Source organism: Pholcus phalangioides, unplaced genomic scaffold (assembly GCF_987345545.1).
Source record: "Pholcus phalangioides strain wild (caught in Gottingen) unplaced genomic scaffold, Ppha-v1.0 ptg000015l_1, whole genome shotgun sequence".
In the NCBI taxonomy this organism is placed as follows: domain Eukaryota; kingdom Metazoa; phylum Arthropoda; class Arachnida; order Araneae; family Pholcidae; genus Pholcus; species Pholcus phalangioides.
This window is the reverse complement of record NW_028301608.1, coordinates 80,484,294-80,496,496: the sequence shown is the minus strand read 5'-3', so window position 1 is coordinate 80,496,496 and position 12,203 is coordinate 80,484,294. Positions and strand designations below refer to the sequence as shown.

At 31.0% G+C, this 12,203-nt stretch overlaps 1 protein-coding gene across 2 annotated transcripts in view; it reads right to left on the bottom strand.

Annotated features, from left to right (window-relative positions):
- The window catches only part of Rich (Guanine nucleotide exchange factor subunit Rich), a 54,742-nt gene that overhangs the window by 4,590 nt on the left and 37,949 nt on the right, over nt 1-12,203 (bottom strand). Inside the window, exons 25-31 of one of the 2 annotated variants that reach the window (XM_089244438.1) lie at nt 10,669-10,803; nt 10,510-10,546; nt 5,086-5,335; nt 3,060-3,224; nt 2,060-2,181; nt 1,370-1,564; nt 890-1,058 (exon numbers count right to left, since the gene is read on the bottom strand). In XM_089244438.1, the coding sequence (XP_089100564.1) occupies nt 890-1,058; nt 1,370-1,564; nt 2,060-2,181; nt 3,060-3,224; nt 5,086-5,335; nt 10,510-10,546; nt 10,669-10,803 (1,073 nt within the window). Of the gene's footprint in view, nt 1-889; nt 1,059-1,332; nt 1,565-2,059; nt 2,182-3,059; nt 3,225-5,085; nt 5,336-10,509; nt 10,547-10,668; nt 10,804-12,203 lie in introns of those variants that run through there. The other variant, XM_089244440.1, reaches the window with a different exon arrangement.

Here is a 12,203-nt window from a genome sequence, read left to right as displayed (position 1 = left end):
AAGGACAGATACAGGGTGATCAGCGAATAAGCCCTTATTTCAAAATTAAATATCTCTACAACAAAGATAGAACTATGCGGTAAACGGTACGTTTATTAGCAAAACTGTAAGAATGTTGTACAGAAATTTCGAAAATTTAGTTTTTTTTTTTAATTTTTTAAAATTAAAAAAAAAACAAAGAAAACTGGAGATTTTGGGGTTCCGAAAATCCTCATTTGTGTGAAGAGAAACCACTGCATTCGCCTAAAGTTACTGCATTGGCTGTGGTATGCGCCAGAGGCATTATCGGCCCCTTCTTCGTGCGAGAAACGATTATTACTGAACGTTACGTTACAATTTTGGAACAATTCGTCAGCACACATGGCGCATACCGCAGCCCATGCAGTAACTTTAGGTGAATGCAGTGGTTTCTCTTCACACAAATGAGGATTTTCAAAACCCCAAAATCTCCAGTTTTTTTTTTTTTTTTAAATTTTAAAAAAATTAAAAAAAAAACTAAATTTTCGAAATTTCTGTACAATTGCTAATAAACGTACCGTTTACCGCATAATTCTATTGATCTCTGTTGTAGTGATATTTAATTTTGAAATAAGGGCTTATTCGCTGATCACCCTGTATTCCACTAAGGACATGTGACAAATATTAAACTTTCTGGAGTTGGACATATAATGGACCCCATTACCTTCAATAGCTTAAGGTCCTATCAAACCTAAATCTGGCCCTGCATGTATGGTTAAGTAGTAGTAGAATAATAATTAGTTGAGACAACCGCTGATAGCAAATTTAACACATTCAAAACTGAATTTACTAGAAAAAAAAATGTATGTATGATAACTGATGTGACACATAATAATACTATGATAACAAACAACAATAGATTTATGCCAACCTTAGTTTTAATTCAGTTTGACTGTGATGCCTATTAACAACATGCTGCTCATCAGTTTGATCAAACTGCGGAAACAGTTGATTAGTCCAAAAATCATCATCACATGTGGTATGACTTTCTTCAGTCCATAGGGATCCAGTCTCAGATGCATCTAACAAGATCATCTCCTCTGAAAAAGAAAGAAAAAAATTAGTTTTTAAAAATTACCAAAGCCATTATACATAAAATCAACTGATCTAGATATGAATGGTGTGAAACCATCGTGCAATTATATATGATTTCTCCCTCAATTTGAGAACAACAACACATAGAAATTCTGAAACAAAGAGCAGATTAAAAAAAATTTATATAAACAAATGCTAGATTGACCCTAATGGCCACATATTGTCCACATCAACAGTAAAGTGTGAAACTGATTTTAAAAAAATGAATGTCATACTAACAAAAACTGGTGAAAGTCAAAACTGATAACATTTTCACCTCCAAATGCCTTTGGGACAAGACGGCAATCTGTAGTTGGTGTTTCTAGTGAAGTAATACTGCTGTTAACATCGTCAGTCTTATGCACATCTCTAAAATTTTCATTAGATGTCTTTGCCGATATATGATGTTTTTGCTGCTTCTCAGATACATTGGTTATATTACATAATACAGCATCATCACATAAATTGACATCTGGAACAAAGAAAGAAAAATGCAAAGAGTGAATAAGCTGACACTTAGCGATAGGAAAAGATAATTTGCTATGGAGGGTTTGCGAAACAGAAATACGATCCTGCCCACTTACTCTAAATAAGGTGTGTAAATATAGCCTTACACACAAACTTCATACCTATACAGGGATGTGTTTGGTGAACAATAAATATATTTTTTACATGATAAAAAAGCCAATATTAATTAAAAATTAGTGAACAAATATTAACAGAAGTAAATAAAAATATTAAAAAATAAAACAAATCATTTGCAATCATGCAATTAAAAACTGTTGTTGAAAATATGATGTCCAAATAAGTGGTTTCATTGGGAGTAAATGCAAATCACCATTAAGACAATAATTTTACATTTTTACAGATAACTAAACTTTTTAACAGCCCAAAGGCTGACAAATGATTATACATTCTTTATGAGTATACCAAATAAAAAATTATGTACATGTATCAAATTTCTTACCTACACCCTTTTGAGAAGAATCATACGAGGGCTTTGTCATAACAGAAGGATAGGGCCATTTAAAATCACAATGAAGACCTCGCAAGGCTTTAACAAAGTCAACAACATGTGCAGAGTCATTTCTGGAACAAAAAAAAAATCCTATGTGTGAAACTCTAATTACTTGCAAGCAAAAAAAGATACTTATAAGTCAAGGTACTTGAAGATTTTTTTTTTTTGAATATTTCAAATACTTCAGTGAACATCTAACATCAATTTACTGAACCTGTATCTATAGATACAGAAAGTACTTACTGTTACATATTTCAAATTCTATGCTGTTAGTTTAAGTAAACAAATCTGACATTAACCACTTAAGTTTTATTTTTTTACCATATTGTGTTAAAAAAAAGCACATTTTTGATAAACAATTTTGTATTCAAATCGATTATATAAATTCAAATCCTCCATCAAAACTATTACAAGTATTGTGTTTATTAATTTATGTCAATTTTTAATTTTATGGCATTTTTACTTGAAGTTGGTTTTTTCCCAAACAACTAGCTGAACTGGAAAGAACACTTCACAGAAATGGATGTTGCGATCCGATGTGTAAATCGATCGGATGCTGGTGATATCAATCGGCCATGATGCCATTGATCATGAGCGATCTGCCTATACAGAGGAAGATCCCAACAGATGTCAGAAAAAGCATGCATTTTTTAATACATTTTTGTTTCTTTTCAAAATTCAGCTTTTGTATGGTAAATTTAAAAACATGAGCAAAGCCCTATATCACAATTGGGACAAAAATATCTGGTTAGCAACTTTATCGAGACAAAAACTTTACTGGGCAACTCGAGCGATCTATTACAAATACTGTGCAAACTAAAAAAAGACAAAAATATGCTGCCCAAGTGGCGTTTGGGCAAATCAGAAAAAGACCCTTTTGCAGCACCCGAACGGTATTCGGGCAAAACTGTTCAGTGGTTAAGAAAACAGATCACAGAGAACATTTTACCTTTCTTTGCTGAAAAATGCAATCAACTCAAAATCCATGTGAGCTGCTAAATTACCCAGATCTTTGAGTTTTCCATCCTTCAAGAGTTTCTGAGCATGACTAATTATACGAGCTTCAACAAAACTCTTTTCTGCTATAGATTTCACAGTTGGCTCAGAAATTCTTCTGAAATAGAAATGCAGAGTGTATGTAACTTTAAACACTTTATGAAAAAAAGAATATGCAATCTAAACATAAAGTATTGTTTTTGATAATAAAAGAGCAAAACTCTTGATTGATTTCCATATACAATCGGCTGAGTTCAACAACAGAAGTTGACTAATACAAGTCAGACCAGCTATCTCTTTTTATTTAATGATCCTTTAGTCCAATAAATCACTAAATTTTTTTCGAATTCTAATTTTTTTTCACGCACATCAGGGTTGGGTTTTTGACATGACAAGCGTCAAAAACTGGTTTAAACAGTTGAAAACCTAAATGAATGCTTTTTGAACACAATAGGTATAATCATAACATGATGAAAACTTACTTTTTTTGTATATTACAATGTTTTATTTTTAAACATTAATTTATTACAATAATTAAAACAAAATATTAATTATAATTTGCAATTTTGAATTTTTCAACATAAGAGTTTAGAACACATCAAATATAATTTTGTGGTTCATTTTATCTAAGCTACTGATTACCTGTGTTCAATTTGCTAAGTGGAATAGAGCTGCTTATTCAAAATATGTGTGTTAGGGGCATCACAGAGTTAGGTTTTAGACTTCAGAAACTATAAATCAGTATTAAAACAGTAAAAAACTTATTGTCAATGTTGTCAAATAGTTCTTAACCTGATAGATACGCTAAAAAAAAACCACTTTTATGTAGATTAAAGGGTTTTATATTCAGAATTATAATTACTGAGAATCTATTAAGATATTTTAAATTTTCTGATCTGCCCAAAATTTTATTCCATGTAAAAATTCTCACACAGAATCTATTAATACACTAATTAAACTCATTTATTTTCATCTAAAAATTTCTTAGAGCACAGGGTGTATAAATTCACAGAGTTTTAAAGAGTATTTTCAGTCACACACAAAGCAGAGAGCCGACAGGACTTGATACCCAAATAATTTGTTTGCACATTTAAAATTAAATGCAGCTTCTATTGGAAAACTAATGCATTATAAATGCTAGTAAATATACCATATCATAGTGCAGAAGTAAGAACAATTACGTTTGACTAAGGATAAGTTACAGGAGTTTCTTAAGCCTCATGTACAAGCCAGCATTGCCAAAGTAAATGACATTTTAGTTCTACAATTTAGTGTTTTGATCGCTAGATATATTTCAATGTTATGCACAATAAGAGTATCTCAGTGATTATCTAGATAATTTAATAATAACAGAAATCAACATTACATATATGATGTAATGTAATAAATTTATCTGTTGTAAAAAGATTACATCAGATGGTTTATATCAAAGCACATATATAAGGAGTTGAAGAAATTTTGGAAGGTCAAGAATCATCTTGAATCAGAGAATATCAAATCATTCCATAGTTTTCCCTTCAGTGTTTATGCTATGCTTTATTCAAATTGTATATTTTTATAAGAAAAAACCCATATATATTTTGTCCAAAATAATTCTGTAGAGAGTAGAAAATTATTTTAGAATCATATTAAATATTTATTCTTTGTAGTCACTTTAAACATTACATGCAATTAACATGTGCATTTCCAATGGGAATTTTTATATTGGAAAGCAATATTTGAGGTTTTTGACGTAGTAGAATTCACCCAAACGTCATTTCCCACATTTTGGAAATTTGTAGTACATTCTTGCTTCTGGCATGAGGGGGATGATGGACTTGAAACATTTATTTTGTTATATTCTTCAGAGTAACTGTTGCATGATAAGAGCAAAAGCCTTGATTACAATAACTATGTAATCAAGTTAATTTGATGAAATTGAATGGAGTTATAGATTATTGCTCATTAATAATGATTATGGTGGGGGAAAAATCACTTACCTTTGTCTTGATATATGGGAGGAATCACCAACAGTTCTACCGATCTCATGATGAGGAATTCTGTTCAGCTCAGACGGGATCTGAGATAATTTTGAAGACACTGCAGTACTGTGAGATCGCCCCCTGGTCAATGATACTGTACCAAGAACAAATGAAAGGTCCTCTTCAGTGGGTGTAACTGGTGGAGTAATTTGCGGAAAGCCACACTTCCCTAAAACCCCTATCGACCTTGGAGGCAGCTCATTATCACCTAATTACAAAAAATGAGAGAAAACTTTAGTTTTTCTGAATTATCATCTTCCAAATGTTCAAAAAATCAGACATTTTACTCAGCAATGAGAAAAAAAAAATATGTCATTGTTTTTACTCATATCAGAGAAAGGGACACAAGTTGAAAAAAATTAACACCATTATGAAACACCACTGAAACAGGACTTTTGCCAATTATTAAAAGTATTTTTTTTATACCATTAACAATAGAAGGACCAACATTTCATTCTACCTAGAAGGACCTGATACTGGTCAAACTGGCCAGGAGGTTGATTTTCACTATGATATCTCGATTTTCATAAGTTTTTTTTATGTTTAAATGTAGATATGAATGTAAGTGGTACAATATAAAAACTCGGATTTTACCAAATGAATTCTGTAATTAAATTTTATTTTTAACCTCTTTGCTCCAGAGACACGTGTATGTGTACCTATTTTTTTTAACGGTTTTTAATGATTTTTTAGTCACTTGGAGTGTGTACGTAAGGGGTAGCTAATTAATTAGGTTAATTAATTTTTTCCACTTTTTTTTCTTTTTAAAGGCTATTTTGACATACAATAAACACAAATCAATCGGAAAAAAAACCATTTTTAATAGTCAGTTTGGAAAAGGATAACACTTACCCAAAAGTTTCTTATTGCATGACTGATAAAAAAAATTTACATTCTAAAAGTTGTAATTTCACTTGTATTTGCACACATCACACTTTCTACACTTTTCAATACCTTCGTTACATTAGAAACCCATTTTTCACATACAGATTTTTTTTATGCATTGAAAAGGTATTCAATTAATATTATTATCATAATTAATATTTAAAATTATAAAAGTTATTGCATTGCGGGACCTGACATCTCCATCTTTTTCCTAGTACAGTAGTACTTGTCAGCAAAAGAAAATTCTGATTCTTGAACACAGAAACGGAAAGGAAAGTTGATGTTCTTAACAGAAAATTTTGTACAAACACTATGTATGTTTCCCAAACAAATAGGCTAAGGGACGCGCACAAAATTTAAAGTGCTCAACCAAAATGTTTTTCTGCAATCTCTCCTTGCTAATATTCTACATTATCCACCCCCCTACATTAGCAAAGCCTGTTTCCGTACTCGATACTGTGATTTCAATAAGCCATATGTAGCAAGGAAGTTGATTTTTGCAATTGTTGCAAAATCTTTCAGAGAAGCAGGCTTTTCTATGGGAGAAATAAATGTGAAGGTTGAATTTCCAAATGATATATGCAGGACTTACAAAATTGCATGCAACCTGCTTTCTGTGATCACAGTGCTGAGGATTATATAAACATAGAAAATACAAACTACACCTGACACAACAAATATAGACACTCTCACTGAAACTTTCAGAGAAAGTCAAAAAGAAGAGGATGAAAATGAGACGAATGTCATCATTTTCAGAAGAAAAAACAATGTAGGGTGAAGTTTAATACAGATGCTATCAAACGTTTAAAAGAAATGCAGAAATTTTTCTTTATAGCATAATGACTCTGGCATTTTTTGTATGATTTCTGAAACAAAACTCTTTACTGAAAGTCAGGCAGCAAAGGGTGTTAACTGTATATATAGAAAACTGTTATTAAATACTGGAAAAAATAAAAATTTATTTACTGTACTGTTTTTAGTTTACTTACTATTTGGTGATGCGCACAGTTAATGTATATAATGGAATGTATGTAGTGTAATGTAAAAGTAAATGCAGTATATATATATATATATTTTTTTAATGAATAATGTAACCTGCACACACATATCAAGTGATAAATTTTTAACAATTAGTAATTATAGAAGAGTTGATCCACTTTGCCCAAGAATATTTAGAAGACACCAACGAATAAGGCAAATACACAAATTGTGTATTTGCCTTATTCGTTGGTGTCTTCTAAATAATTAGTAATTACTTTCTAATTACTTATTAATTAATAATTGTTTTATTTATTTTTAAATTATTTCCGTTATTTTCAATTAATTTATTTTTATTTCAATTTTTTTGAGACCATTACATAATTTTACACATTATATCAATTGAACTTCTATTAAGTGGAAATCTGTGTTCAACGGAAAAAAAATCTCGGTCCCATGAGATTCCGTTGAAGACAGGTTTTACTGTATTTATTTACTTTACCATTACAATACAGATATAGTACATTACATACATTAACTATTCTCATCGCCGAATAGTGAATGAAAAATTAAAAACAGTACTTTAAATAAAAATAAATTTTCATTTTTTCCAGTAAACAATAAGTGTTCACACCCTTTGCTGCCTGACTTTCAGTAAAAAGGTTCGCTTTAGAAATCATACTAAGCATAACTGAAAGCAAAATTCTGTGTTCTTTCAAGGTTTCGACAGCATCTAGACATTAAAACTAGGGCTGGGAATCAATTAAAATTTTTAACTGGTTAATAACAATTTTTTAATTGACTGATTAATTGAATTTCAATCAAATATTTTTTGTAACCATATAAAACTAATTGATGCTATAAAAGTTTATTTTATTCATTTCACACACCTATTCACCAGATGTGAACAAATATAGGAATAGATCAAGAAGTTAAGGCTGCTCGTTTGAAGCAAAAATTTTAATATGCTCAACATATATTATGAAAAAACTTGGAATTTCTTTACTTGGATCTTGTCATTTTTAAAAAAAATCAGTTATTTTAGGTTATAGTCACTGATTTTGAAACTGCTTTCGATTATAGTGTTTTGCTTGTTTTCCTAGAAACTCTTCCCGAATGGTACTTAGGAGGAAAGGCACAGATGTTTTTAAAAATACAAAAAACTACTGTCTTCATAGTGGATAGAATAAGTTTTTGCTTTCTAAACAACTTATCAAACTCCATTTCAGACTGAAATCATCACTAGCTTTTGTTGAATCGACTCATATTTCCCTATGCTAAAAAATTTGATCAAAGTATTGATTCAAATATTCTTAAATGTAGTCACTTATCCAAAATTTTATACATAGGTAAATAATTTAAGACTAATCGGTTTTGTTAAACAAATCAAGTTAAATTGAAAACTTTTTAAGCAAGTTTAAATTGGACTGATCAAGTTGATTAGCTGAAATTTTTAACTGCAATTAACAATTGATCAATTAATCGACTCAATTGATCCAACCAGCCCTAATTAAAACTTTACCCTACACTGTTGTTCTTCTAAAATGACGACATTCATCTCATGTTCATCCTCTCATATTTTTGACTTTCTCTAAAATTTCAATAAAAGTGTCAATATCTGTTGTGTCAGGTTCGATTTGTGCACTGCCGTCTATGTTTATGTAATCTGCAGCACTGCGATCACAGAAAGCAGCTTGCATACAATGTTGTAAGTTTTACATATCATTTGAAAATCCAACCCTTGTACTGATTTCTCCCATAGAAAAGCCTGCTTTTCAAACAAAAAATGTTTTACAATTTCAGAAAGCAACTGCTTTACAACATATGGCTAGTTAATATCACAGCATCAAGTACAGAAACACTTTTGGCTAATATAGAGATGAATTATGTAGAACCCCACATCTTGGTAAGCTGGGATTGCATATAAAAAATTTCCATAGAGTGCTTCAACATTTTGTATGATCCTTTGGTATATTGGTTGCAAAACGCTCGATGTGTTTGTGTGAAATTTTTCGTTAAGAGGGTAGAATTTTCTTTTTTGTTTCCGCGTTAGGTTCCATTTAATCTAGGTTTCTTTAATATGTATTTTGGCATTAAAATCATGCAGGACCAAGATTTTTTCCCATTGAAGACAGGTTTCTGCTTAATACAGGTTCCATTAAAGACAGGTTTTACTGTATCTACCAAGTTAATATTATTCTGCTTTAATATTTCAGCAAATATGAAGAAAAACAATCATCATGTGCTGGAATTTCTACTCGCTTTTAGATAAGATTCAATGATTTGCATCACTACATTTTTGGCCATATTAGTATTTTTATTTTTTAATTAGTCTATCATTAAAGGTGCTTTCAATTAGCCAAAGTGAGTACATCTATATTAGTTGTAATTTGATGCCACGATTCGACGAAATATTTGCTACTCATGGCTATGAAAGAGCCTAAAATGTTGCCAGTCAAATTGACCAGTGATGGTCCTTCTAGGTATAACTAAAAATATCTTGGCCGATTTTGTCGTCCTTTTCAGCAATTTTAGGAAAAATCATGAAATTTCAACATTCCAAAACTGGAACAACAAAAAATCTGGTTCACCATGAAAATTGAGCAAGATCAAAAGCAGTCAAAATGATGGCATGGTTCTTTTAGTGTTAAGCTACTGATTATTTTTATGGAGCCCTATTTTACTCATACTTCACATATTTTTCTGATCTTTTTTAATCTAATTAGTAATTACCAATAAGTCAATTAACTAACTTATGGTTGAATGCTTAATAAGTATTCACTTTGTTTTGGTCTTTCACAGGTTTGATGAAGTGAATACTTAATGAACATGGTATACTTTCGAGTATATACTTATACTATAATTTTTGAAAAAAATACACCATATGTCTAAATGTTATTTCATAATAAAAATGGTGAAAAATTTCTTCTTGTATTTTTTTTTGTAAAAATGCTATGGTTTTTGCAATGCCAGATGATTTCTCCACCTGCCTGGAAGTTTGTAAATATTTCTCTACATTTCCATTAGGTTTTATGTGCTAATTTAATTCTGCATGAATTTTGGAGATGTACAACAAAGGCACAATAATAACAAATGTGTTTGCAGCAGCGGTTCCCAACCTTTTTTATTTTGTGAGGGCACTTTTTAGAATCAATTTCTACGGTCCAAGACATACCATATGCCTTATAAATTAGTGCTGTTAAAGAGTAGTGCGACCAAAAAAAGATGGGGAGGAAAGAGGGAATAGATAGAGTTAATCTCTTACTAAAGTAAAGAGATAATCAAACAATTACATAACCTCTGTGCAATGAAATTGACTGCAAATTTACATTCAGAATGCAATATTCAGTTTTTGTATTTTGATTCTACTTTTTGTTTCTTATTCCTTGATTTCATTATATTTTTGTTTCATTTTTCTTTAGTGGCTGTGGAGCACCTGGAAAGTGTGGAGCATGGGGCTCTTCTAGCACCACAGAACACAGGTTGGGAATCTCTGATTTATAGCAACAATGCACTTACCAATAGCTTTGAGAAAGCGAACCAAATCATTTGCCAGCTATATATAAAAGAAACAATATAATAAAATCAACACAATTAAGACAACATATATTCTAAAGAAACATCGACAGACGGACTGTAAAATATAAAAATTAATTCATCAGTTTTTAAAAGAAATACCTGAAATTTTCCAGCCTCTAGAGCATTGTCTAACAGAGTGGTAGCATACTGTTGACTCACAGATGGAAGCTCCAGATTTTGAAGGATTATCACATATGATGCAGCTGTTTCCAGTTCTCCTCGGAGCAAACAGGCCTGCAAGAATTTTTTTTGTAAAATTTAATTTATTATCATAATTGTCTCGTCTAAATAACATACATTAAAAATGTATCTGATATTATATATATATCCAGGCAAAAATATATCAGAGCAGAATGAATGAAAAATCATCATTAATAATCATACATAATGATTATAATCAGAATGAATTTTATATTAGATTTTAAGTTTAATACACATTTTAACATACCAATATCAGCGCAAAAAGGAGCTGGAATATATGGGGTGATATGTAAATGACGAAATAAATTCAAAAAGTAAATTAGCTCAATGCTGTGAGAAAATAAACAGAAATGAAATTTAAAATTTAAAATATAATGAGTTGAATAGCCAAAGCCACCGCTGGGGCTTCATGGAATGTTATGTTTCTTCGTATGTTAATAATGCTCTTCACATGTGATAGAATTCTGATGTACTGCATGGAAAAACATAAGGGGATCTAGTACTTTAGTTTATGCTTAGCCTAATCAATATCAGAAACAAGGAAAAAGATATTTTCTGGATTTTATGCAGAGGTGAACTCTGAAAGAAAGGCTATCTGGTCCCCACTGAGGCTTGAACCTAGGCTTTCTTGAATACTGGGAAATGCATGCTACCATCTACACCACTGCCTTCCTTATCAGAAACAATTTGCAGTTCAGCCAGTCCTTGTGGTGTTACTCCTCACCACCTCTAGCAAAGAATCCAGAGATGGCTTTGAATATTCAACTCACCACTTCAGAATTTCTTCATTATTATATTTTCAATTTGAAATTTCATTTCCATTGATTTTCTCTCAGCACTGAGATAATTTACCTTTTGAATTTATTTTGTCATATATACAGGGTTCATACAAAACAGATCTCAACTAAAAAAATTCCATGTTTCTAAGTGCAATATTCGCTGAGATATTCAAAAAGCTGAGGAAAGTTGGGAAAAAAACATTAAATGCGGTTAAACCGTGTGCGAACATTCCCCCCTTTAATTTCCCCTCCCAATTTTCCTCCATTTTTTTAACTTGAATATCTGAATGAATATTGCACTTAGAAATGTGAAACTTTTTTTATTGACATCATAAGAGACAGGATAGTAACTCTCCAATTGGGTTTTTGGGCACACTAGGACTATATAAAAAATTTTTTATTTTATTTTAATAACTATACAACCCCCTGCAACGTGAATGACATGTCTGAGTGCTACACATTATTTTAATACTTTTCCTAATTGGAAGTATGCCTCTAGGATTAACAGCTCACCGATAAAATGTCATACCTTCTGATACTTATGCACTCCGTATATCGGATGTTGCCTTGAAGTGACAATAATCTCAGAGGGGTGATATTAGGCATCAAGAGGAATAAAAATTGTCATAGAGCGTGGTATTGCAAACTATGTTT